Source organism: Hyalella azteca, unplaced genomic scaffold (assembly GCF_000764305.2).
Source record: "Hyalella azteca isolate HAZT.00-mixed unplaced genomic scaffold, Hazt_2.0.2 contig14048, whole genome shotgun sequence".
Classification (NCBI taxonomy): domain Eukaryota; kingdom Metazoa; phylum Arthropoda; class Malacostraca; order Amphipoda; family Hyalellidae; genus Hyalella; species Hyalella azteca.
The window spans coordinates 199,319-226,477 of NW_025943947.1; the positions used below are offsets into that span (position 1 = coordinate 199,319).

General features: G+C 36.3%; 1 protein-coding gene across 1 annotated transcript in view; it reads left to right on the top strand.

The window, feature by feature from the left end:
* The window catches only part of LOC108667076 (glutamate receptor ionotropic, NMDA 2A-like), a 126,940-nt gene that overhangs the window by 37,716 nt on the left and 62,065 nt on the right, over positions 1–27,159 (top strand). Inside the window, exons 8-11 of the mRNA XM_047883925.1 lie at positions 841–959; positions 20,426–20,576; positions 22,974–23,157; positions 25,754–25,863. Of these exons, the coding sequence (XP_047739881.1) occupies positions 841–959; positions 20,426–20,576; positions 22,974–23,157; positions 25,754–25,863 (564 nt within the window). The remainder of the gene's footprint in view (positions 1–840; positions 960–20,425; positions 20,577–22,973; positions 23,158–25,753; positions 25,864–27,159) is intronic.

Below are 27,159 nucleotides of genomic sequence, written 5' to 3' on the forward strand. Positions count from 1 at the left end.
ATGATCGTAGAAGTTTGGCCAGCGTTGATGAGCGAGTTCCGTAGATTTTCTTTACTGCCAGCTAGGAATGTTGATGTTAACAGGTTCAGGCTGATGATTGTGTTGACTGACAATGCTGCCAACTGCGGATGTTGTTGCAGATTGTAGTGATGCTGATGGCTGTGGTGTAGGAAAGGGTTTCCGAATATAAAAAATCGCCGGCACTGGCAAAGCTTTTATGATTCTGAAGTCTGAGAAAGTTACCTGACTATTCATTATCATTGATCCGAACGTTTATAGAGACAATTGACAATTAACACCTGCAACCGTTAGTAATAGATCATTGACGTGTGCATGTAAATTTCTTGCTCCGGTTATTAATTTTTCTTTTCAGTTGGCATTTCGTTTCACTTTCTGTCGTCGAGGAACAAATAGGAAGCAATAAATGTAATTCGGAATGTTATATTACTTCATGAACGAGCAAATCTTCCAAGGAGATGGAGTCTCTCTTTTAATGATATATAAAATTATGGAAAATGCGCCATGCAGCATCATCATCTTTTCACCAGCTGCATAGAATTGTGAGCTAATGGTATAATACTTTTCGATTTCCACGACCATAAATCTCTGTTGAACTCTTTTCCAGCGATGCATTTAGAGATCCATAACTTGACTACTTCATGCCAAAACAGTTGCTCTAATAGTCCCAATAAATACGCATCTGCTTCTAAAAAACTGTACCGTAAGCCATTAAAATATTACTAGAGCTACAACTTATAGTCAGTGGAAAAAAAATGTATACTATCACTGCCTCGCTTGTTTTCCGGTTTCCTGCTCATGACTGCTAATTTTTGTGTCCAGATTACGTTTATGGACGAGCCTCCCTACATCAGCATGACACCCCCAGACTCGAACACGGCTCTCTGCAACGCCAACAGCGGCGTCAAGTGCTTCGTCTCGCCCAAGGATCCGCCTCTTGGGTGAGTACCATGCGGGTGTTAACATGGTATCCGTGATACTCACTTGGTCTAGAAATATAGGACTCAAAAATGAAACGGAGGAAAGGCTATACAATTTTTTCTCCTCTGCTACTACATATTACCCATGGGTCTAATCTGCTCCATTCCTTGGGTACATATGATCGTCGAGTAAAATATATCGAGTTCTGGTCCACTTGAATGGAAATTAAGTGGAGACGTCTCCTTTTTGCTATTATCCGTCTTTAACGTTAACCTTCTTTAGTAATTTGATGATTATACTATACATATAAAAAGATCTATGTTTTTATTTCTGGATACTTTCATGACTGATGTTTAATGCAGATTTAAAAATAATGAGAGAGAAAAAGTTGGACAAATCATTCTTCCATATTTTCAAAGTCTCAGCAGAAGAATTAATTTCCTACTTCAACTGTTGAGCTCCGTTTTCGATCATTCATAGGTCTAACCTGGAGTAGAGTTCTATACCGCAGAATTTATTCAAGAATTGGAATATATCTGTGACTTACAAAAATTCATTTTGTGAAAACTTATGCTTACCTGCTTTTTATGCGAAAAATCACTAGTGATAAGGCGCCTTTGCTTAGCCTGCGTTCGCCCCATAATAAATCTTAGTTTACAGCTGAAAAACGTTTGTTTGAGCTGTCTTTTTCGCCTGCAAACTACCCTGCTGGTTTGTTTGTTTAGTGAGCTTTTCAGAGCAGCTTGCGCGGGTATGTTTGTGATCACTGTAAAAACAATTCCCGTGTTTACGGAAAAATTAATTTGAGAGTAATCTCATGCACAATGAACCGTGCAAGAGCCTTGAGTAATATAATATTTTGAGGAGCGAAATTGCAAGTATGACTTGGTTGTTGCGAAAAGGTCATGAAAACATATTTACTGTGACGAATATGTTAAAGTATTAATAAAATAACAATACACTGGAGAGGCAAGTTTCTGAACGATCTACCCGCTATATTTGTCTTGGAGCGCTCAATAAACGAATCTTTTTCCACTGGATCTGAAAAACACAATAGCAAATATTCATACTTTGCAGCATTTTTTGCGAAAAGACAATTAGACTTGCTGATATTTATATGAGATGACTGATTCGCTTGAAGGTAAGACAACTAGCCTTACATTTTCTAAATTGTCGAGCATAATGAATATTATCTTTTCTGAATATATTACCTTAGCTGAAAAAATTTTTCAGCCCATTCGAGCTTAATTTATTGAGTACCCAAATAAAAATTGAGAGTGGAGCACCTATGTTTTTATGGTGGCTATCGGCGGACCCCATAGGTGGAGCTTATATGATTTATACAGTGAATTAAGGGTGGCGTGCACCACCTATCCCACACCTATAACCTGCCAATGGCCACCACAGAATTATCTGACTGTATATTAAATTTCACAATCGAAGTCAGGGTGAATAACCGAATTTTTACTCGTATCCTCTGCGTAAAAAGGATACTTTTGTGACAAGCAAATTACCCGGAAAGCACGTTTCAATCAGGACTAGGTAAAGATTAGTTGGAAGCTCAACGTCGACGCGCGTCAAGCCAACCCGGTATGAACGTGTGCTTACTCACACGTCGCTCTCTCGCTCTCTGCCCATGATTCCGAGCCGCTGTGCTTTACAAGGAAGAGGAGCCGCTGTTGACTACGTCAACGTGCCTTTTGAGTTTAGATAAATGGGGCAACTTGAGAATATTGTAAATATAATGGAACACACTTAATCGACCCATACAATTTATACTTAATAATAGACTAAGTAGTCTCAATTGATCGCAATATTTCCAAAACAACCAGTTGGTGCATACGCAAAATTCTTAATAAATTTACGCAACATTTCAGGTGAACATGAAAAATTGGATTCGCCCTCATGTATGGAAAAACTGTATTTATTGCAATCAAATTTTTTCATTGTTCCTCGGACAATTATATCAGGAACAGTCTGATACATGCCCAGTGGCTCCACTTTGGCTCAATAATTTAGTGAACACCTTGCTTCTCTGTCAGCTTTATTGGTGCCTACCTAATTCACGCAAAATTTTCTTAACATAACTAATTCTTAAAAACCAAGCACACAAAACGAAGTCATGGTTTCGTCTTGATCTCGAATGACCCGCAATCCAATAACACCTTTCTACGTTGGATAAATTACTGTGGCAAATACCTTCGTGCATTGTGTAGGCAAACGGTTTTCAGTGGCTTAAAAGAGATTTGCCTGCAATGTACTATCGATTATTCAGACCTTACAAATCAGCGATGATTCATAGATGACTGCCACCTTTACTCGCCACCCTTTCGATTTATTGATGTTTTATTGTCGATTTTTGGCAAATCTGGCCACTCACCGTTACGCCACCTATAAACCACTATCGCCACCTATAATCATCGGTGCACCACCCTTAATTTTTATTTGGGTATGAATACTTGGGAAAACAACAACATTTGTTTAATCGTTCTATCTGAATTTACGAATTATTTTGGAAGCATTTTCCGATGTCGAACCATTTTGTGAATCCGCGCATCTGAAATGGATAATTAATACATATATCAGAATTTAAAACAGTTAATTTGTATCAATTTTTTATGGCACGGAAATGTTTGTTCCTGCGTTATACCTTAGAAATTTCAATCATGTCAATCGAAACATGAAAAGCCATCGTAATTTTATTTGTCATATTATACATTTTTCGATTACAGTGTCAGATTAAATTAGCTTAATTCTAACAAACTTGGATTGAAATATATGTGGCTATGTATTGACTTAATAATTTCTTCACGTCGATAATTTACGAATTCTCTTCAATCGTTCCTTGTTTCATTTGTATTATACAATGCAAATTGTATTGCATTATACAATATTGTATAATACAGTACAATTTGTATTATACAATAAAATTCAAGCTGCGAAATCATACGAGTGTTTTGTTAATTTATTTACCATTTTCTAAAGAAATGAATCTCAAAATAACTTGTGTGACATGTTATTTCGGACTTATTTCACTCACTGCAATTTCAAATTAGTGTTTCTGGAGATATCGCATAACGCTTAATTTGAGCTCAGATGAACTTTCAAAATTGAATATTCTTTACTTTTACTTAAAGAAAATTTTAGATCACATTAAAGATGACTGGTCAAGCAGAAACTTGGGGAGTAATACGATCATCGGAAGAATTGACATGAAGCACAACCGCCTCCTGATGATCCAAATAACAGCACCGTCTTGTACAGCAGCTTCGTGAGGGGATAACAGACTTTGAGATCCGCTGGGTCCGGGCATCACTAACTTGCGCTGGCAGCTCGAGCGTCAACAGTGCCTATTCAGGCTATGTTGTTCTAGGAACAGTAATTTGTTTATCCAGGCAAACGGTCTTAATTAGCAATTGGCAATGTCAACAGGAGACGTTAGTTGTGCCTTCCACATCGTGCAAGTCAGGTGCATTTGCTCTAGCAGATCCACTAGATCTTTGGGCCGTTCGTTGGCCCAAAAGGATACGTTGGTACTCAAAAGGATACTTCAAATGAATCATGTGCAGATAAATCATATAAGTACTTATTAAAGTTAAGCCTCATATTTTGTTACAGACTTGACAGAATTTTCACTTAATATTGCTTCTTTCTATTTCGAGTTTTTGAATTCTTTTTTGGTGTCAATTCTCTACCAGTCAGCAGACAAATAAGAGAACGATTGGTAGCTATTTGCCTCGTAAGTGATCTTGAATGTGAACCCGATAGGCACAGGCATCCCATCAAAATTTCGTCCGTGAATCGATAATTTTCAAACCCGATGATCGTGTTTTCCCGTCTCTCGCCCATCTATGGTCCTCCGCTTTCAGTCGGGACTTAATGAAGCCTTGCGATGAAGGAGGTAATTCGAGTTCACAAGTTTTTATCTGAACTAATTTCTAATCAACTTGTCCTAATAAATGAATATTATTTTGTGGCTAGAATTTACAATCAAAGTACAAAGATCGCATAATTGTTTAAATATCAGTCTGAATAATAATTTGACATCAGACATATGGTTTAAATCGTTCATTTTTCAGAGATGTTTCAGACAAGCTCAATACCCAAATGAAAATTAAGGATGGCGCATCGAAGTTTGTGGGAAGCGATGGTAGATTATAAGGAAGCGGGAGGTGGGTGGTCATATCTGCCGAAAATCGACAGTAAAACACCAATATATCGAGAGGGCGGCGAGTATAGGCGGCGGTCATCGATGAATCGTCGATGATTTATAGGATCAGAATCATCGAGTGTACATTGCAGGCAAAGCTCTTGTAAGCCACCGATAGCCGTTTGTCCAAACTGCGCAGTGCACGAAAGAATTTGCCACCGTAATTTATCCGACGTAGAAAGCTTGCGGGTCATTCAAGATCAAGACGAAACCATGACTTCGTTCTGCTTGCTTGGCTTGTGATATTTTGATTCATGTAAATTTAGCGAAAATTTAGCGTGAATTTCGTATGTACGAGTAAACAGAAAGAAGGTGTTCACAAATTTTTCAAGTCAAAGTGAAGCCACTGGGCATGAATCAGACTGCTCGTGATATAAATTGTCTGAGAACAGTGGAATATTTCGTTGCAAAAAAAAATACAGTTTCTCCTGATACAGTACATATTGCGTAAATTTGTTACGAATTTGGCGTATGCACCGACTTGCTGTGTTTGAAACATTGCAATCAATTAAGACAAATTTATTGTATCATCATGTATGAATTGTACAGATCAATTAACTGGGTTTCATAATATTTATAATATTCTTAAGTTGCCGCATTTATCTAAATCCAAGTTGACGTAGTTGACGGCGGCTCGGCATCTCTACAGCGCAGCGAGCGAGTACTCTCACGTTCATCCCTATTTATAGCTTCTTTTCTGCGAATCTTTACTAAGTCCGGCTCGAAATATGTATTCTCTGGGTAATTTGCTGGACAAAAAGGTATCATCTTTATGCAGGGGGATAAAAGTGAAAATTTTGTGTCCTATCGCTGACTTCGATAGTGAAATTTAATCATTAATAGGAAATTTGTTTGTACCGTCTGATAACTATTTTGAGTTAAAGTTTACATTTCTAATAAAGTGGTCTGGGTATCTTTCCTACGCTAAAGATTAAAGTTAGGCAAGATAAAAATAGTGACACGAAGTGGTGAAGTCATTTCAAGCCTAACATTTAAAAGTCCTCGAGTTATATCAATTCCTTATTTCACGCAATAATTTTCTCGGCGAAAATATTCGGAGTCGAACCTCTGTCAAAATTGGTGTTGTGTTCACACTATGAAACTTCAATACTTATTAAGCCTTTTCCTGTAGCCTTTATTCTTAGCTGAATCTACGTTGGTTATAGATAAACAAAATTTCTTTCAGCATATGCTTGCTCGAATATTGCTGCATGTTCAAATATTTGGATTTTCAGTTAAAAAATTTACATTTGCCCGAATAGTATGCTAGTACAAATAAATCACATTACTCACGTTAGCTCGCGTATTTAGTTTATTTAGAAAAGAATTTCTTCGACTTTTGTTAAAGAAATATTAGAAATTAACTAATTAACTGCGATTCCTTCATATGCATTGGTGAGTGTAAGCTGCTTTTGCCGGACACCCTAAACTCTAAAGTATGATAGACAGGGTTTAGCCTTGGGAAAAATTTACATTTGAAATTTCCCAAGCAAATTTCTATGCAAGAAAAATTTGACATTCTTTCAAAAACTCACAAATATGAAACATATGTAATGGAAGTGGATCCTAGAGCAGCAAATTTGGGTTTCAAAAATTTAACTTCTGGGAATCGATTGACACGACTTCGTAAAATTCGTGCATCAAATTTTATTTTCAAGATTTTAGTTTTAGCGTCGATATATTTCGGCGAGAAAATTACCAGGCAATTTGGCTCATGACATATAAGCTCTACGAAGTATACCACATTTTCCTTGCAGATTTTTGAGCTAAACTTCAAAGCTTCTCGTTTTTTTTAATTGCAGCTAAAGTTCTCGCGTGGCTGCATTGATTAGGAATGTTTTAATTGGGTCATTTGACCGGAATTGAGTTGATGCCAGAAACTGCAATCTCATTTTCTTAGATGGGCTCCGCTGGTATTAATTGTTGGAAGAAATTTGTCGCTTGAAATGGGATTGCCCACGTATGATCAGAAAGTTCAGGAAGCATAATTACGCGCATAGGGCCACGTCTCTTTTCAACAAGGAAAAAAATTAGATCTGAAATATTACATACTGCATGAATACAAAATTAAATCAATTTACGAAACTAACTTGAATAGTTCAACCATCGCGAAATGCACACTATTTATTGTATTTTAGTAGCTTTTGAGTCCACTAGGACTGATTAAATCAATCCACACGTGACTCATTTCACATCCTATTGTGCCCCTAGTCCTCATTAATATTTGTCCACTTATCAGCCTTTGTTATACCGTTTTCAAAATACCACTGCCTTTAATGAAAATAATAGGCCTTCACAAAACGCTTTAAATTTTACATTTAGCTTTTGTCATCAAAGGCGGTTTACTACCGAATGCACGACATCCATCTCTACCCAGTGTAAATATCAGTATGTGTCCGATGTGCTAACAATGATGTTTTGTTGAAAGCTAGATTTGTATCGAGAGGCGTGCAAAACTGTTCCTATTATATTATATAACTATTACATGACTATTGTAAAATATATTCCCCTTTTCGCCCAAATTGGCCGGTCGATATCCAAAACTTGTAAAAATATCCACCGTTATGAAATTGTAACCTCGTTTTAAACATTGCATTTTTCCACTTTAGCTATTAAATAAAATTTTAAATGACGTAAATTGTGCTCTTCTATGTCTCGCGCATTACATTCATAAAACTAAGCTGACAGTGATTTCAAATTTTAGATATGGCCATAATTATCAGAATGATATATGTATTGGCGGCTCGATTAACAATCAGGAAATAAATTGAAATCTCTCCGGTATTTTTAAAAAAATAGCCAATGAAGCCCAAATTAAATAGCCCCCCAAAAAATAGCCAATAAAGCCAAATGAAACTCATTGATATTTAAGAATTCGAACTTCCTTTTATTGCTTTCAGCATTAATTGGTCGAAGGAAAGTTAAAGCAAATGTTACAGAGACTGTACTCATGGTTTGCGCAAACTTTCTTTTGCGTTTGCTTGACTGCAGTGATTTGTTTTTGAATGAAGTTAAAGAAAATAGAGTACAACTTATTTCTCTAGTTCCAACTCGAGTGCTTTTCTATAGTTGTTGCGTAAGCTTCATACTTTCTCGAGTTATTGTTTTTGTTTCACGGTTATATGAGAACTTACTTTATATTATTATAATTTGCATACTTAATTCGTTTTTTTTTGTGGGGAAACGTGAAAAATCTCAGTTAGTCGCCTCTGGATATCGCTCCTGATTTGACATGCAGATCATATCGATGGTAGAATCAGAATTCGATTCATAAAACATCGATTATTCTATAATTTAAGCGACCTATCAAACTCAAAATTTAGCTGAAAATTCATTTAGGGAGAACAATGCAGAGAATTTTTTATCAATACGAGCCAAAGTCAAACAATCGCGTAGAGTTTTGCGCTTGCTTGAGATTGTAAATCATAACCTGAGTTCTAGACTCATGTTTGGTGACTTTACATCACGTTTCCTAATTACTCATACGCATTTCAGAATCAGTAAACTCTGAAGTATATACAATCTCATTCGGCATATTCCAAGCAATTAATAAGTATTTCCATATTGTCAATATATTGGACAAATAGAATATTCATTCATGCGAATTTCTTAGATACTTTTCTTCTAAACTACTTTTTCTGTCATGGCTAATCCATTTTTCATCTCTGAGCAGAAGGTTCATCAGTCTTGGTTGGCTTCATTCTTTTTCTTCACACTTGCTAAAACTTCATGAGCCTGATCATAGCATCCTACTTCATAAGGAGCAATAGAACACCACTCATTGTGTATCGTTAGAAGCGTGCGCATATTCGGTTCGAGTCCTGATGCTGCTGGATGAGCAGATTTCATATTTGCTCAGTCATTTCACAGGCTGAAAATCGACCTGCAAAATAGTGAACTGTAGCGGGGCGCAAACGTACAGTAGGTAGGCCGTGAGTTCGCAGTAGTTGCCCAATCAGAGGAAGGAATTATTTCGACGACCATATTTTGTTTAGACATTCGTGCATTTTCTTACTAATTCTAAAAATGAAAATATTTGGAAGAACAAATGTCATGAAAACAAATAATTAATTCAACCTGGCAGGTTACAACCAATTGATATAGTTTCCTTCTTGTATCTCCATTCTAAAAATTCGATCGTCGCAATATATTAAGTTGCTTCTTTGCTATAATGATTGTCCACGAAACATTGAGATCAGTACTTATATCATTAGTCTGCTTATATCGCAAGTTCACAAGGAATTTAAAAGCAAAGAAAACGCCAAGAAAATTCACCATATCGATATTGAAAACGTTTCGGAGTCCAGCTCCATCATCAGTTCGACTAAACTAAAAATGAATAAAATCACTTTAAAAGTCAAAATTCAAAAATTACGAATGAAATCGAATTCCAAATGCATATCATGGAAAGTAGAACACACCCTATATCCACGATATATCAAAGTTTGAAGACTATTCAATTTGAAACGAAACGAGCAGAAGCTAAAGAAGCTTAAACCCAAACCGGTAAATGTCGGTTTTCGATATACGGAAGTCTGAAAACGACCGCCGGATTTTGTGATTTTGCAATCGAGAAACGACAAGCAATTGTTGGATTCTAATTCCATAGCGAAATTGATTGAAGGATGTTTGAGGTTTAGATAATCAAAGAAGAGGCGCGGATGAGAGGGATGCTTGAAGATCAGAAAAGTATCATCAATATAAAAAATTTTAAACCGATTTTTTTCCTCTACTCTCCTATGTTCAACATAATCAACTTGAGCTGCGTCCTGTCATGTATACAGTGCTTCCTCGGACTACATGTGATACTGACTCGGTTTGTCATGTGATGCTGAACTATCCTTCTGAATGACGTCCCTTTGCTAAGTATTGATAACAATTCACGTCAGTTGAGTCCCCTATGCAGGATACTTACTATGCTATAGGAATTGATGTCTTCCTCTGCCTTCACTAAATAACGGTTTACTTATAGTTAATTTTTCCGCTTTCTCTACATGTGAACTCGGGAGTCGTAACTTTTTTCGATGACAGGAACTGCAGAACATTCAAGTGTAGATGGGAGAAGCATCGTTTTTGTAAGCGTGTGCAACATTAGATTAGATTACATTTCAATCCTGTATGTAAATGTCACACTTCGTGTGTTAATTTTTTATTGTAAATCTGTTCGCAGCATGGTACCACAATTAAATATGGATTGTTTGACCACCGTTCCACGGTCCGTAATGTGCCGGGATTTTAACTTGAATTTAAAATATATTATTATTGCGATATGAGTAAGGCATTACAAAACGGCAAATAAAGGACTGAACAAAACATTGATATTCAATATCGTCTCAAATATTGCATTAGTGTCTCAAAGACGCCTTTGTTTGAGAGAAACTATCACGCTGCACTATTGTCTCAAAGACGCCTTTGTTTGCTAGAGTTTTATTCGTGTTAGTTTGCCTAGACGCCTTGTTTCGAAGGAGACTTGACTTATTTTATTTTTGGCGAATTTCATTTTTAGGAATGCCATTTTAATTAAAAATAATCTTGATATTTAGTATAAATATACAAAATTTAATTTATTTACGCAAAGCATTTTTATTTTAACGCAAGTAAATTTAAGTTTTCTGAAAATGTGGGTTAAAACATTCATTTGGCTAATTAGTTAATCCCGGATTCTAAAATTGCAGGGATCGTAGATCACGAGCAACAGTGGGCAAACCTACTAACAATATGATGTAATTGCATATGGTGATTCCAGTAATTGGATATTGGAATCAAAAATGGCATTTCCATGCTACCAGCCATAATATTTTGAATTTGCGCTGAGATATTTCGTACAAAAAAATGCATTATGCATGTATATCGGAGAAATATCTAATATCTCGATGGCAGATAAAATTAGCTACCAAAACACTACAAATAATGTCGAAATGGAACATTATTTTCAGCTACATTTTCATTCTGAGATTAATTCCAAATTTATCTCCACCATTAAAATATACCGCAGGGTATTGGCCACCATATGTATACATTCGTGAGATTCTATCGCTAGGCTACATCCAGCTAGCTTGTTCATTCAATGGACACACTTCAAAAACTTTTCTTCGCAGTATTTTTACTTTTTTTGCAATTTATGTTGCAAATTATTTATTTTTTATTTTTGCTTGATTCTTACATATTGTAATTATGAAAAAAAATTGAGTAAACTTCCCTAGATACATAGGTCATATAGCTGCGGGTTAGAGCCTTCAGAATTACAGCATGTGAAAAATCCATACACGTGGTGGAAAAAAGTCTCTGCATAGCAGTGAGCAAACTTGGTTTAAAATAATTCTATTATTGATAATATGCTTGCAACGCAGCTTGGGTTTCGTTATAAAGAATAACGAGGCCAAACATAGCTGACGAAAATGGCCTATTATATTTCACGACCGTCCTGCTATTTCTGCGCGGTAATCGAATTTCCATGAACCTTTCATCTTTCCTAAGCGGTGCCGGCGAAGATGATATATCTGATCAGCTTTTTCTCGTGAGTTATTGAGTACTCACGAATCACTTAATTGTTAAACTTTTACAGACAAGGCGGCCTTGAAAATGTCTGCACATGCTCTCTTATAATTCAGCAATACTTGCGCTATATACGCGTATTTTTGCATGTAACGTCGCAGTTCGACCCTAGGAAGTATTCGCTTAACTTGTGACTGAGCTAAAGCTTGAAATGAAAAAATTTAGTCCAATTGCCGCGACCGATTGTTGTGGCTCATAGGTTCCTCATTAACAGACTACTTCAAATCTGATTTATTCATTTTTCATTGGACATTTTATCCGCATACGCTATTCAAGGAGCAATATTTTTTTCATATATTTTATGTGCTGTAAGGGCGCAGTTTACACGTCGTTTTTTTTTCAGAGAAACCCGCTGGTGAGGTCGGAACTGTTCGTTAGTCACTGATGATCAGTCATTAGAGTATGTTTTTCAGTATCTCACTATATTACAATTTATTGTTCCATATAAGTCGCAAAGAAAGTTTTTAGCGCCCTATTGCGGCGGGTGAATTTGATACACATAACTACGTTGCTGAAAGTAATTATATAGAATGCATATACAGTCATTTGCAAAAGTTTAAGACCACCCACAGAATTTGACCTAAATCAGAAATAACCCTTTTTGGATGGGTGGTGTGCAAATTTGAGCCTGTGGCGGGCGTAATAGTAGCCGCAGGCGGTCGGAGAAGTGTGTTTGTGCGTGTCTTACCTCCCAGCATTCACAAGAAAAGGTTGTAGCTGCAAGACAGCAGAAATTTCATTTATAAGAAATGGGCAGAAAAATATCTGTTACCTAAGTTCAGAGGGCTCAAATTGAACTCTTACATGACGAAGGTTATTCTGAACGCCAGATTTCTTCAAAGGTGAGATGTAGCAAGACTGCAGTTAACAGTGCAATACGCAAGTTTGAACATGATGGCCAGTATTCAGACAAGAAGAGGTCGGAGCATCCGTGGAAAACAACCAGCCGTGATGACAACATGATGAAGCTCACTGTTGCAAGATCTCCAACAAGTTCCAGTTAGAAAATTCAAGGAATATTGCTTCAGAAAGGATGTGCGGTGAGCATCAGTTCTATTTTACGCCGTTTAAGCAAAGAATTTCACCTAAAGAGTTTCAAGCCTGCCCAAAAAACCAAAGTTAACTGCTGCCATAAAAATTAATCGATTGAATTTTGCTAGGAGATATCAAGATTGGACGGTTGCCAAGTGAAACACAGTGTTGTTTTCAAATGAAAGTACATTTCACCAGTTTGGGTCACACCATCAACACATTAGGTGACCAGTTGGTAAAAGATTTGATGAGAAATATACGGCGCCTACCATGAAACATCCACCCAGTGGCATAGATTGGGGGGCATTTAGCCATAATGGGACAGCTGGATTGTACTTTCTGCCTCAGAAAGAAACCATGAATGGAGAAAGGTACCTCAAGCTGCTTCAACAAAAGCTTGTACTACACATGGGAATACCCCAGTGTAATATTTTCATGCAGGTTGGTGCTCCATGCCATCGGGCCCAGCAGTTGAAAGATTTTTTTTTACCTCAAGCAACATTGAATTGCCGGACTGGCCTGGAAATAGCCCAGACTTGAATCCAGTTGAAAATTTGTGGTCAGTCATGAAGGATAAGGTAGCAGCAAGCCGCCTTCAAAATTTGAAGTCATCAGAAGAATGCATTAAGCAGGTATGGTGCTAGGAATTATCTAAGGAGTACTGTCAGAAACTTATCAGCAGTATGTCACAACGAATCCAGGCTCTTATTGACAATAAAGAGGGACAAAATAAGTACTGAATATATCAAATGTATCATAAATTGCTTTTTATTTATTTACTAAGTCTCATCAAATACAAACAGTTTGAATATTTTGCCTCGATATCCTTTTGTAATGCAAAAAGCCCAAATTTGGAGGGTGGTCTTAAACTTTTGCAAATGACTGTACTTTGGCGCGCAAATTTGCGACAGAGCTAATGCTACACTGACAGAGATCAGACATTGTAGCAATATATCTGCAGTGTAAGAGCACTGACTAATGCCACTGCACTGACTAATGCTGCACTCTTTGACAGAGTGTAGCATTAAATTTTGCCGCTACATTTTATTTTTTATCTCGAGGTTTCTGGTACCGAAAAATTATCGTAACTGACTGCAATAAAAAACTATTGGAGTTGATGAAACCTTGACTTAAGAGTGTACTTAATAATCGCTGCTTGAATCCAAATATAAAGCCCAAGCAAGTTCAACGGATCAAATATTAAAATATTACCCTCATTTATTGGTCGCAGTAACTGGTATATCTAAGAGGCTCTCCCACAACTGTGCATCCTTTCGTCCTAAATTAAAGAGGAAATAAAACTGACCCAAATGCTATTATTTCATTCAGAAGAAAATTTAGGCACATACTCAATTACAAATTTTATTTAATTGTTTGACCGTGTTTTTTAACGCAGATTAAAGAGCTTAGGCTTTTCGTGTACGATTGTCCGTCGCAAGTTTCTACTTACTAGTTTTCAACGCTTGTGCGAAAATGTAATAAGATAATAACCGTCTTTGAGGCTTTCGTTTACCTAATTTCAGGTCTATAACTCGCCAAAATTACAGTAATTTTGTGCATGATTGTCGGGCATACCGTTTCGTTCCAGTAATGATTAAATTCAGTCGTAGGATATTTAATTCGAAATATTTTGTACGGCTCGCTCTTTTAATGCATCACCCAAAAGGTCACATTCAGACGTTCCTTGGAAGTCCTTCTTTAATTTGATATTTTATAGCAAGAAAATTTTTGTCACTTGAAATTTCCGGGGCCAAAGAGGCTGAGCGCTACGAGCGTCGTGTATTCTGTTCTTTTGTAGGGTGTCATTTTGAAGGCCTTCATCAGATTCCAGGACGACATACCAAGGACTTCAATTTCTTACTTTTAGATATGAAGAAAAACTGTCATCCTGGAGGCGGCGGTAAAAGAAATTCCTGTGACGTAGCCTTCATTCTTGGCATCGTCAAAAAACTGTCGAAAACTTATTGGAAACATCAATGTTGAAATGCCTTTATATTTAATGTTGCATTTCCCGGTCAAATTAACATACTTCCTCATTTCAATTGATGCTAAATTATAATCATTCTGGGAGTTTAATTTCTTTATAGGCTCAAATCAGCATGTATAATATTTTTTCTGCACTTTATATATAACGTCACAAATTTAATTCAACATTGGTTGTGGGTGCCACAGATGAATGGCTCGCGAATATTTTTTAAACTTCCCCATTCAATGATAGGACGGGACATCAAATGACGCATATAAATGTTGACGACGACGATTAATCTTCAACAATCGTTTGTTTTAATTTGATGCGATAACAGTGCATTACAAATCTTGCATGAGTCTTTTCAAATATTTTCATCATGTTTTTAGTTTGTGCATATGTACAAAATGTGCGGTGTTTACGTAATCTGTTAATACTTTTTTGCCCCAAATAATCGTATAGAAGTAATCAATTATCTGTTGAGAATGAATTATTTATTCTTTATCAAAAAGTTGGTTAATTTCCCTTGTTCGTTTTCCATATTCGGGGCTGATGCATGTCCACTGTTCAGGAAAACGAAATCCTTGCAGCAGTCGGATTTTTCGTATGAATTTCCAGTAAACGGTAACGGTCCATCGACTTTCCGTAAATAGTGGGATCCGCGGCTCCAAAACAAGCCTCGAGTAGGAAAAACAATCGTTTTTAGTCTGTAGCTCTTACCAAAAATTTGAATTAAAACGGATATTCGAGGTGCGGATATCTTTGGCGTCACGTGTTCTAAATGAATTAATTAATCAGTAGAATAATGAAAAAAGTAAAATTATAATGGTTGCAGTGTAAGGGAGATGCTGAGTGATGCAGTGTGAGGGAGATACTGAGTGATGCAGTGTGAGGGAGATACTGAGTGATGCAGTGTGAGGGAGATACTGAGTGATGAAGTGTGAGGGAGATACTGAGTGATGCAGTGTGAGGGAGACACTGAATGATACAGTCCCAATAAAGTTAATAAGTAAGTAATTAGATAGCAACGACGAAAATACCCGCATCCCATTATGATCATATGTGAATTCCAGCAATCGCACCTAAGTTGATCGTTCGGAATAGTCTGCTACGAATAATGGATTGTTTCTATCCATTCTTCCGTCCAAATCTCACGTGTTGGATCAGTGAAGCTTTGCGGATCCAATTGTAAGTCTCGGTAATTACCAGAATATCCTTTCCCGAGACTCTGGATGGTTTTCAATGAGACTTCGATCATCGAAAATCGATCGTAAAGATTTTTCGTGCGGGACAATGAGCAAACAATTGCTCTATAGAATAAAATGATGGTGAATTTGTTTCCATTTCCCTGCATTTAAGCTTATCATTCAAGAAATTGAACGGTGGCCAAAAATATGTTTTATTGTTTCTGAAATCCTTATGGTTGTTTATTTAAGTGTTATGAATAAATAAACTTTCATTGCAGCACTCGTTGTGAAAATATTTTGATTGTGAGCTGATAAATCAATATGATTCAGTTCCTGAATTAGACCTCAGGCAGTTGTTATAATTCTTTTCATTCAAATTTTGTATTGTGCCCATGTAGAAGAAATCTGTGCACTTAGCTACTTTTATATCCCGATATTTGTACCGAACAAACTGCACAAGAAAATAATAAGTTTCTTTTAATTAATATTCAATAAATTCGTTATATACGTCGTGATATATATTCATGTTTGTTGGAACTGTAGCTAAATTCAGTAGATATTATTCATTTTATTACGATACTTTCATTAATTCTATGTTAGAAAATAATTCACAGTGAGTACTTTTAATATATATCGATGGCAGCATCATATTCATTGACACCTACTGAGCTCCACAAACAACCTATGATATTACAGTAGGTTTATTGAATAAGAGGAGATAGTTACTGAGTGAAAGTCGTTCAAGTAAAGTGGTCCTATTTCTATTCCATTGAAGGTATACCCAGGGAATGGACTTCGTTGGGATTAAGTCTGCGGTCTTTACTTCTAATATTTCAGTATCTCAACCTGAATTTTTCCAAGCCGCGCATGTAAAAGCCTCCTACATTCTACTCCTACCTAATTTACTTGCCTCTTTCCAAATTATCTTATCTTAATTTTACATTGTTTAAAAAGTTTATCTCTACGTAGTTTGAAGCGCAAATTTAGGTTACAAATTTTTTACTCCATATTAGCATAATACCCTTATTACAATACGATATTATTTATATTACTCTGGTTAGATTGAACTTATTGAGAACTTCGAATTTTCCAGCTGAGATGAGCTTCCTATTAAAAATTTCAATTATGAAAACATTTCAAGTACCTCTAGACTGCATTCCTTGCATTTGCTCTCTCCCTCTCAGTTATGAAATGTATTTCCAGCAGCGTTGCTGCGGTGTTTGCGCTGGTGAATAATCAAGAAAGTTTGCTGCTCGTAGCTCTCAGCTCGAACTTAATCCTTAATGGGTATTTTTTGGGTAAACTGAAGTATTAGTTTGTGACCAGCGGAGCTGTTGCTCATTAGTACTTAATATGCGCTCGGCTTTTGAATAATGAATCGGGTTTCACATCGCGTAGTGATTATAATAATAGACCGTGCAGAAAAAAATGCAGCTACGGCAACTAATTATGGTCGTGGGAACGGGAGATCTCAAGAATATTATTCTTTAAAATTATTTATATATTAGTGCATGTCATAACTTGCTAAAGAGAATAGTCCTGCGATAATTTTTGAATGTCGGCGAGCAAATTTCGTATAATGTGGAGAATTTTCAGTTTTAATAATAATGTTTCATTGAAAGACATAGATGGTGGGCGCTGCTGCGACTCTTGCAAATTATTTTGTTGCATTCATCGTTAATTACTTTTCATGCTTATATAGGGTGTTCTTGTAAAGCTGCAAATAATAAATTAAACATGAATCTTTTCATGACCTAAAATTCTTACATAATATTTTTTAGGAGCTAAATAACATCGAAAACTTTTCTGCCCGCCAATATTCTGTTATTTTCATTTGCTTGCGTCAATAAACTTCGCTTGAACGGCCTAAATAAGGCTTCAGTAGTCAATAAAAGTAAATACTAGTAATTTAACGGTTAAAGTCTCTCATAACTATTAATTCAATGAATAGAATCTTTGCTCATGAAATCTCGACCAGAACTAGTGTGGTCAAGTCGCCCGTCAGATTTGCAACGTAACACTCCTACTTCAAAGATGGACGTGCTTTATTTTTATCTCTTTTGTTATCATGGCTGCGGTCGAACATGAATACGGCGACGGTAGTGCTGCGGATAAAGATATCGACTTCAAAAGTGATATCTGAGCAATACGAGAACTCATCAACATTGCTGAGTTTGACGTCATTTCGTAGGATCTCATCTCCATTCTGAGAGATGAACTTCAGCGAGACAAATTCCGTGCAAATCATTCGCATTAAACTTCTATAAAGTGTAACTTCTGCAGTAACTTAGTTGTAAAATCATGCTATCTTAGTTTCTCAACAGTTTTTACACTCGTTGCATTCTGTAACATCCATTTTATATTCTTTTCGAACGAATATTTCCTTTACGTGTGTTTTGTGGCCAGACATTTTTAGATATTTTTGCTAGCCTCTAACATTGATTTTTTTTACAGCCGCCGGTCAGACCACAATGGCAGGCAGCGTCATTTGATCTCAGCCGTCTTTGAAGTGCCGGATGATATTTCCGTGTCGGTTATTGCAGTCGGAGGAATTGAGTAACAGAATTTGCTCGAATTCATTCAAACGGATTCCTCTCGTCTTCACATCGATAAATAGATCTCTTGAAAACGTGTAGTTTTATCATGATGAAATTTGATTCCGGCGGTATTTTATGTTAAATTATTAACGAAAACATGGCTAAAAAGATCGTGCATTTTTGATCGATTCACAAGGCTCTATTTTGTTAATTACCGGTTATGGGCTTTTTCCAAACGTAGAATGATGCAGCAAGGTGAAAACAAATGTTTGAATGAGATTTTATGGACTTCTGCTTGGAATAATAAATTTATGCATGTTGTTTATTCGGTCAATACGATAGTATTTCAAGCTGTGATTCTAATTAAGAATTATATTGGGATTAGTTGGACCGTATTTACCATTTACAAATCAGTAAAGGATACTTATATCAAAACAATTTATTTATTTCTTCAACGAGTTCAATTAGTAATGCCTCCTCAACGAATTAATACTTATCTTTTATTGTAATGTATATCAATATGGCCTGAAATAGTTCAACCTTTAAACAAATAGAGGGCATAATATTTTTAACTCGTTATTATTTTCGATGATACAATATTACAGAAAAATCTGAGTAGTAAATGATAAGACAGTGACGCACAACCAGATCAATGAATTGAATAATTAAATCAACGCAGTCAAGCTTTGTGTAAATATTTGAAGATGACTCTTGGAGAGCAATACTGCCTTCATGCAAACTTGTGCCCTCATGCCAGACTTGCCCCCTCATGCCAGACTTGTCCCCTCATGCCAGACTTGTACACTCATGCCAGACTTGTACCCTCATGCCAGACTTGTCCCCTCATGCCAGACTTGTCCCCTCATGCCAGACTTGTACCCTCATGCCAGACTTGTACCCTCATGCCAGACTTGTCCCCTCATGCCAGACTTGTCCCCTCATGCCAGACTTGTCCCCTCATTATTCCGTCACTTTGTGAGACGATTCCTGTCGAGGAAGGTCTCTCAGTTTCAAACTATCAATGTTGTGTTTGTTGATACGATCATGTAAGATGATCATCGGTTCTTATCACACAAACTATGCTTACCGGACTCTTCTCTGATTGTTCTCAATTACCTAGTAGGCAAAATCCAAATCATTATGATGGATAACTGCCGGGATTGGAGCAACCATTTCATCTAGATTGTGTGGCTTTGAAGCCATAATAGTGACGCAACACAAGAATCAGAATCTATTTACAGGATCTGCAATTTGAAATGAAGTTCGCTGTGGTTACTGTTTGTAAATACAGTGTACAAGTATTCGTATTCTACACTGCTCTCGACAGAATGTGATATTACCCCAGATCATTTATGTCATGCTTCTTTTATATTAAGGTTTTTACATTTTTAATGACAACTTAGAAAGTTGCTACTAATTGGTGCGATAGTGTTTCAAAAATTTATTCCGTATTTTGTTGAATAGATACATGGTACAGGGTGTTTCAGAATTAAGTAACCCTTTTAATTTGTTAATAAATAAAAAACTAAGAACGTTATGAAGTTGAAACTTGTTTTATTTAAAAGAAATCCTTGTTTTGAAATGGATCCTGTAATCACGTTGAACTTCTGTGATTGACATCGTTATTGACTGTAGCGATAATTTTTGTTCTTTCTTCTTTGCTGTAGCGAATCATGATGAAAATTTAAGGCTTGATAATTAAACACAAATTTAGCAAGCTATACAGGATAATGACGTAACTATGATGCAATATTACCATGAAGATGTTCTTCTTTTAAATAAAACAAGTTTCAACTTCATAACGTTCTTAGTTTTTTATTTATTAACAAATTAAAAGGGTTACTTAATTCTGAAACACCCTGTATTATATCGTTGACAACAGGAGTATCCGAAATTAAAAAACTCCGTACTCATAATTAAACGTAATTTTTTTCGCTAGCATGAGTATCTGAAACGTAGTATCTACTCATAATTAAGCGTTATTTCTTCGCTATTTCAGAGCAATCAACACGACGACGACCAACAATGAGACGGCGCACTACATGTGCTGCTCAGGCTTTTGCATTGACTTGCTAAAGAAGTTCTCTGTAGACCTTGGCTTCACATACGACCTGGTGCAAGTAGAGGACAAGAAGTGGGGCACCATCGAGGTAAGATCCTAATTATCATTCATTGTATCTAGTCTACTAATGTTCCTTTAGGTATTTGTTGGTGTTGAGGGATCTACTTGAAGGTGTTGAGGGATCTATTTGTAGTTGTTGAGAGATCAAGAATCAAATAAAATCCAAGCTTAACTCAACTAATGTCCAGTTACCTGGAAGAATAACAACTAATGCAAAATACTTATAAACGGAACACGGAACAATAGAACATAACAGTAACAAAAGAAATATTTAATAGCGAAGAACTGAGATTTGTAAAGGTAAGAAACGTTGCACATACATTATAGAACAGCAAGGGTCAGACCCATTCGCACTGGCTATTACATAGCGACTTACGACACACGTCTGAGCTGGACCACATTACAGCTTGCTACTTGACGCGACGCATTAGTTCTTTATTACAATTGGTTAATTACTTGTCCGCCTCAAGCAATGGATTAAGGGAAAATCATCAAGTAGGCAAGATTTTCAGGCACGATTTTTTTCAATTGCAATGCATGTTGTTAAAACAAATTATTTCAGTAATACTGTAGACGTAATGAATTAGAAGCAACAACATTTGAGTGACCACCTAAATCATGGACACTCAAATGGCTGAATGAGTACCGGTAATTTTGCTGCAAAATTGGAAATATAGTCGATGATTCTGACCAATCATGATGCAAGACTTATCTGGAGTCAAGAAGAGAGTCTGCGTTAGAGTCTAAAACAAATTAGATGGGAGTTAGAGTTAGAGTCAAATAACAAACAACAAAGTTATTTGCACTAAAGCGAAACGAAATTTTATAAATGTATCAGTTATTTTTCACGGACACTGAAATTTCCCTCATGTAACTTTTGAAATTTACCTCAAAAATTATTCCACGTAGCCGTAGCATTGAGATTAAAAATATACTTACAATTTTTGGGATACAATATGAAATGAAAAAATTAGCAAGAGAAGATATTATTTAAACATTACCAGATATGTCACCCAAGCTACCGCAGTAACGCTATGTCATTTCAGAATTAAAAGGATTGAAATAAGACTAATAATATCTCCAATCTTTATTACAATTCATATTATCTCAGTATAAACCGTTTACGACGACATCAATTCATTACGAATGTGTGCTGTACCTACTATAGTTTGGAATAAAATAAATCATTGCATTATTAATTTATGATGATGGTATTGAGGCGTAACAAGCCCAAATTTGTTTTAATTACGAAAGAAATTCTCCTCTATTGGAAATCAAAATTTAAGCACCTAACATCATTTTGCCTGAGACATTTCTCATTTGAAGATGAATTAATCTGAAAATTCTAAGTCACTTGTTATTGCGGGCGTTGCTCTAATTAATCATCTCAATCTGATTTTTATTCAGTTGTTTTCCAAGCCTAGAAGTCAGCGCTGAGCCTCTCCGTCATCAATTTACTTACTAAATTTCTATAATACTGACCATGAGCTACGGTTACGCATCATGCTAGGTTCCTAGCTTTTTCTTCTAGCCCAAAATTGGATTAGCGATTACAAAGTTCAGAAAACCTAAACTAAGTAAATAAAGAGTTTCGACTAGAAAGGAGGTTTTTAAGAATCCACACAACTTTAGCCGGTCACGTAAAGCAACTTTGACGGCTCATTTGCGCTGACAAATGATCTTCCTAAGAACGTCCTCGGGGACGTGAGTAAAATTCTTTCTCTTCGGGAGGGTCGTATAGTTTCTGCCACATCTGCGAAGCTGTTTCTTCCCTCCTGCAATTTTCGGCTCATTCAAAACAAATCAGAAACTTTCCGTTTACCATCGTTTGAAGAATCGCGGTTAACTGCTTGAAAATTAGGGCATTGCAGGAAAGTCTGTTCTTTTTCATTATGATTCTGTGGGTAAAAATGTCAAATAGATTTATGCTTTTGGTTAGTATGTATAATATTAGAACCTTTTGCTTCGAACCAATTCTGGTTGAAAGTCATTGAAAAGTTAATGTTAGTCGAAAACAACTGGCGTGGCATGAATATTTTTGAATGATGACATCGATTCAAAACTCATCGAATTAGAAGAAAATTTTTATAAATTAAGTTTGCTTGTCCTATTCCTAGAGAATATCGGACTAATTTGTTCATTAACAAAGCTAGAATAGGATTACTTCTTGAAGCCCAACTAAATTTGAACCCTGAATGTAATCTCCATCAATGCGATTGTTTCTCACATTAATGAGCGTAGTCAGTCATTGGCCGACGTTTGAAGTTAATTAAAGCCTCAAATACGACGTAGCAGAATACTAATCACACGCAACTCTCATTCTGAAGTAACTATTATTGTTGGTGTGTCTACGTTAGATGTTTCATCCGCTGGCGAGTTTTAATGTTTTAAAAAAATTTTACTTATGACTTATTTTTTGCGTCAGGGTGCAAAGTGGAACGGCTTGGTCGCGGCGCTGCTGAACCACAAGGCAGACATGGCGCTGAGCTCCTTCAAGATCAACTCGGACCGCGAGAGCGTCGTGGACTTTACGGTTCCTTTCCTCGAGTCTGGGATCTCCATCGTGGTCGCCAAGCGCACCGGCATCATCTCGCCCACGGCCTTCCTCGGTGGGTGACCACGTCTAAAAACTTGTTTTTTTTTTCATGATCCCTGGCAGTTCCACATGTAGATTAATTAGCAGTGCACTCATAATAAGCAGTGAACCCTATCGGCTCTCTGATGATGAAAGTCAACGCTCGGGAATGGAAAATAGTACTATACTTCAACTTTAAATTGAATGTTATACGTATATGTAAGCAAAACAGTGAAAAAAACGACGATTGAGTGTGGTTTGATTTGAATTATTCTCGTACGAGAAGCATAACATGAAGTAATTTATGATGCGCGCGGACTGATTGTTGACCTCATTTGTATCGAATGATACACATATTCGTACACAGTGCTGCTATATTAAAGAGTGGACACGCGGTAAAAAAGTTTCCTATGCTCTAAATCAAATGAAAATTTTGAGGAACGCGTATAGTGAGTGAATTAATGCCTTATTTCCTTAAAAAAAATTCAGCGAAATTTACATGTATGTGTGATTCGCCTTAGATCAATGGCCGCACGACATGTTCAATTGATTCATTATTTCTATATATTCGTTATTACAATTTTTTTATCGCGATCTCTCCATCTTGACTTTGACAAACCATTATGTGTCGAATAGATAAGTAATTGAATTTACTTACAATTTTTTGACACGATTCGGCTCAGTTCCTAAATTGGATTTTATTTTATCTGTGGTCACACGTCCCAGGCCGCGTTTCACGCGCCCAACCTACCGCCACAAAGACGCGATTTCTCCGGCTCCGAGCGGCAAATATTGCGCTAAATTTTCATGACGACTTCCACCATTTTTAAATTAAGGTGAAAAGAGTGGCACTACGTAAAAATTATTTCGTAGTTGGACAGCCCGAATTTTAGCTCGACACTTTTAGCTTTAATTTCCTGGGCTCCCAGACGCTCAATTCATCGGGCGCAAATGTACGTGATTCCTTTCGTAATAAGGAACCAAAATTCCGCTCGCTTGAAGATCCTTTACTTTTATCGAGCATATTAAGTGTTGCTGAAATTAAATCTGGCATAAGCTAGATTTCCGGACGAGCCCCTCACCAAGAAACATATTCATTAGCAATAATGACTTCGAATTCCTGTAATATACAATTACGAGATGTCAGACTGGCGGTGTGACTTCAAGGAAAATGACTTCTTGAAACATTTAAAATGTATCAGAATATTTAAATGTTTACTTCTGTATATATAAAAAATAGACCTGCGGTAATCACCTAATCAAAAGATTTCACTTAAATGACTATTGTCCAATCTCCTTATATTTTGAAACTTTTTGGATACATCTGAAGAATTTGTAAGCTTATGTTCAGCTAATTTTTTTATTTAAAATAGAATCAGTTTTATTATGAATATATGGTTTTTTCTAAACACCAATACCTTCATTTTGCATTTAGAAAATCATGCGCTCCACAAACTCAATCATAAACAAATTTTAATAAAGCCTGTCAAGTTCTTTTATAAAGCAGGCAGACATTTTTGTTGGTGTAGGTCACCCAAATGCCTAACATTACTCTTACCCCGCATTTCATATATTAAGGTGGAGCACACGAGCTATGGCTGATAAAAAAACCTGTATAGAAACTGACAAAACCTCGATTTTCGGAAAAAAACGGGTTTTGGTCATAATTAGCTTTACTGCTTTCTAGAAAATCATTCCAGTTGTCATAGAGTTTACTAAGAAGTTTTCATACCTTAATTATGCCTGGTGCATTTGCGTGGATCCAAATTTTTACTATTTTTACCTTACGATGTCATCCTGAAGTAAACTAAATGCATCTCTATTGTCCTCGAACACCACTAATGGTACGAAAATGTTTTGAAAATTGGGTGTGTGTGACATTACAAAAAGCTTTTTGGCCGGTCGAGTCATTCGAAGACAGCTTATAAGAGGAAAATGTCATCTTCTTTAATCAATACAGTAATTATTTATTTTTGGCATTCTGTCTGTCGCAACTTCTCTTATATCCAACACTGCGCTCGCTGGAACTCAATTAGCGATCACCTATTCTCCTTCGGCTGAAATATCAACTTAAAATCCTTATCATATTATTATTGTGGCTATTTCACTGCGCAATCAACTAATTTGGTCTGATTGCTTCTTCCGTGTAATCGAGAATTTGGCCCAATCATATATAGCTGAAAAATAACGTTCACTCACGTTCATTATTCACAACTCACTCCGAGGAGCCATTTTTTCTACGCCTAAATTTTCGCGCGTAGCTGGTCAAGATATTAAGTGTGGTTCTCATTAATCAACTTGACGTTGATTAATCTGTTGGGGACCACATGGGACCATTTACATGGGACCATTTACCGATCATAATTATAATGCAAATAAATATGCCGAAGTTTCATTCGATTCGATGCAATTTCGTTTATTTCAATGGTGACATCTTTGGTCCAAATTGGCATTATTACATCTCTATGGACTTATTGTTAACATGTATTAAAAATAACTTCCTTCGCGCTCCTTATAATGTAGCGATTATATTCAACAGAGCCGTTTGACATGGCATCATGGATGCTGGTGATTGTAAATGCTGGTGATTGTAAATGTTGGTGATTGTAAACGATTAATTTTTTCAACAGAGCCGTTTGACATGGCATCGTGGATGTTGGTGGCGTTCGTGGCCATCCAAGTAGCAGCCCTGACCATCTTCCTCTTCGAATGGCTCAGTCCTGAGGGCTACAACATGAAGGTTAGTGCAAGCACTTAATTGCTGAACCTACATTTATAAAAAAATATAACTCAGTACTCACTGCAGTGAGTGGCAGAGAGCGCATTTTCACGTCGACGAAAACGCGAAGTCATCGCCTCCTAACATCGCCAAGAATTAAAATTTGAAAATGTAAATAAAAGTTGTTGCTTACACAATTAATTTTTCTGAAAGAGGCGGAATTCACAGTAATTTAATGCAATTGAAACTAGAAAGGATCCCTGAACTTTTTTCTGATTAAATAATACAGGCTTCTTTTTCGAAGTGGCAGTATTTGAAAAGAATTCACCAGCGATTTACTATTTCAGTGTAGAAAATTGTGAAAAATACATAGAACAATATTTTCAAATTTTTGTACTTTCTTTTTGCAGACAGAAATTTTAATTCCTGCCTATTTCTACGGTTGCCCGCGCAAGGTTTATAAATAAAAAGACGTGCTGAAGTATTTTTCGTACAAGTAGTTCAAACAGTATTCTTTTAAACAAATTCGTTTCATGACATGCATTTCAATTCAAAATTAGATAAATTTTTGATATCTATACACTTATTATTTTATATAGAATTAGAGCGAAATTTAGCCATGGATAAGAATAAGTGATGCAGAGAGCGGGTGAATTTCCTAACCAATAAACAATAGTGATAAGATTTTTCAACAACATTAATGATGCCAATAAACAAACAAATAGTTTAGAACTCTCCATTTGTTGTAAATTTAAGCATTGTGGGAAAATACAATACGAAATAAAATTATGTTCACAGCAAAAGATAGCATGAGGCCATTACTTCACATAACTGAAGATCCTGGAATTTAGTTGGCAGAGCTGAGCGGGTAACTTAAGAAACACTATAGGGTCCAGAGCTATTTTTATAGGTACCTAAATTACCGACTTAGGAGGCCAGCTACAGAAAATGGGAAAAATAGCGAGGATTCGTGTAACAAATTGATCGAAAATAGACTATTTACTCCATTATGGATGTTATAGACGTTGAAAGATCATGTACACCGACAATTTTTTTCGTATGCTCGACAATCAATTTATTCTTTTGTCATCTTACCAAACAAACATCTACTTTTTTTCTTGTTCAAGTTCAAATTTATTTCACCACGAATGGATGCAGCTTAACCGCGTTTAACACAAAACCATTATTCTATTGTCAGTCCCGTCTATGAATAACCGCCTACGTAATTCCCACGTATTGCCCAAACGTTCATGTGAAAGGTTCCTATCGAGGCTTTGAAGCCATCTATTGACAGAGTTTATTTATTTTGTCGAGCAC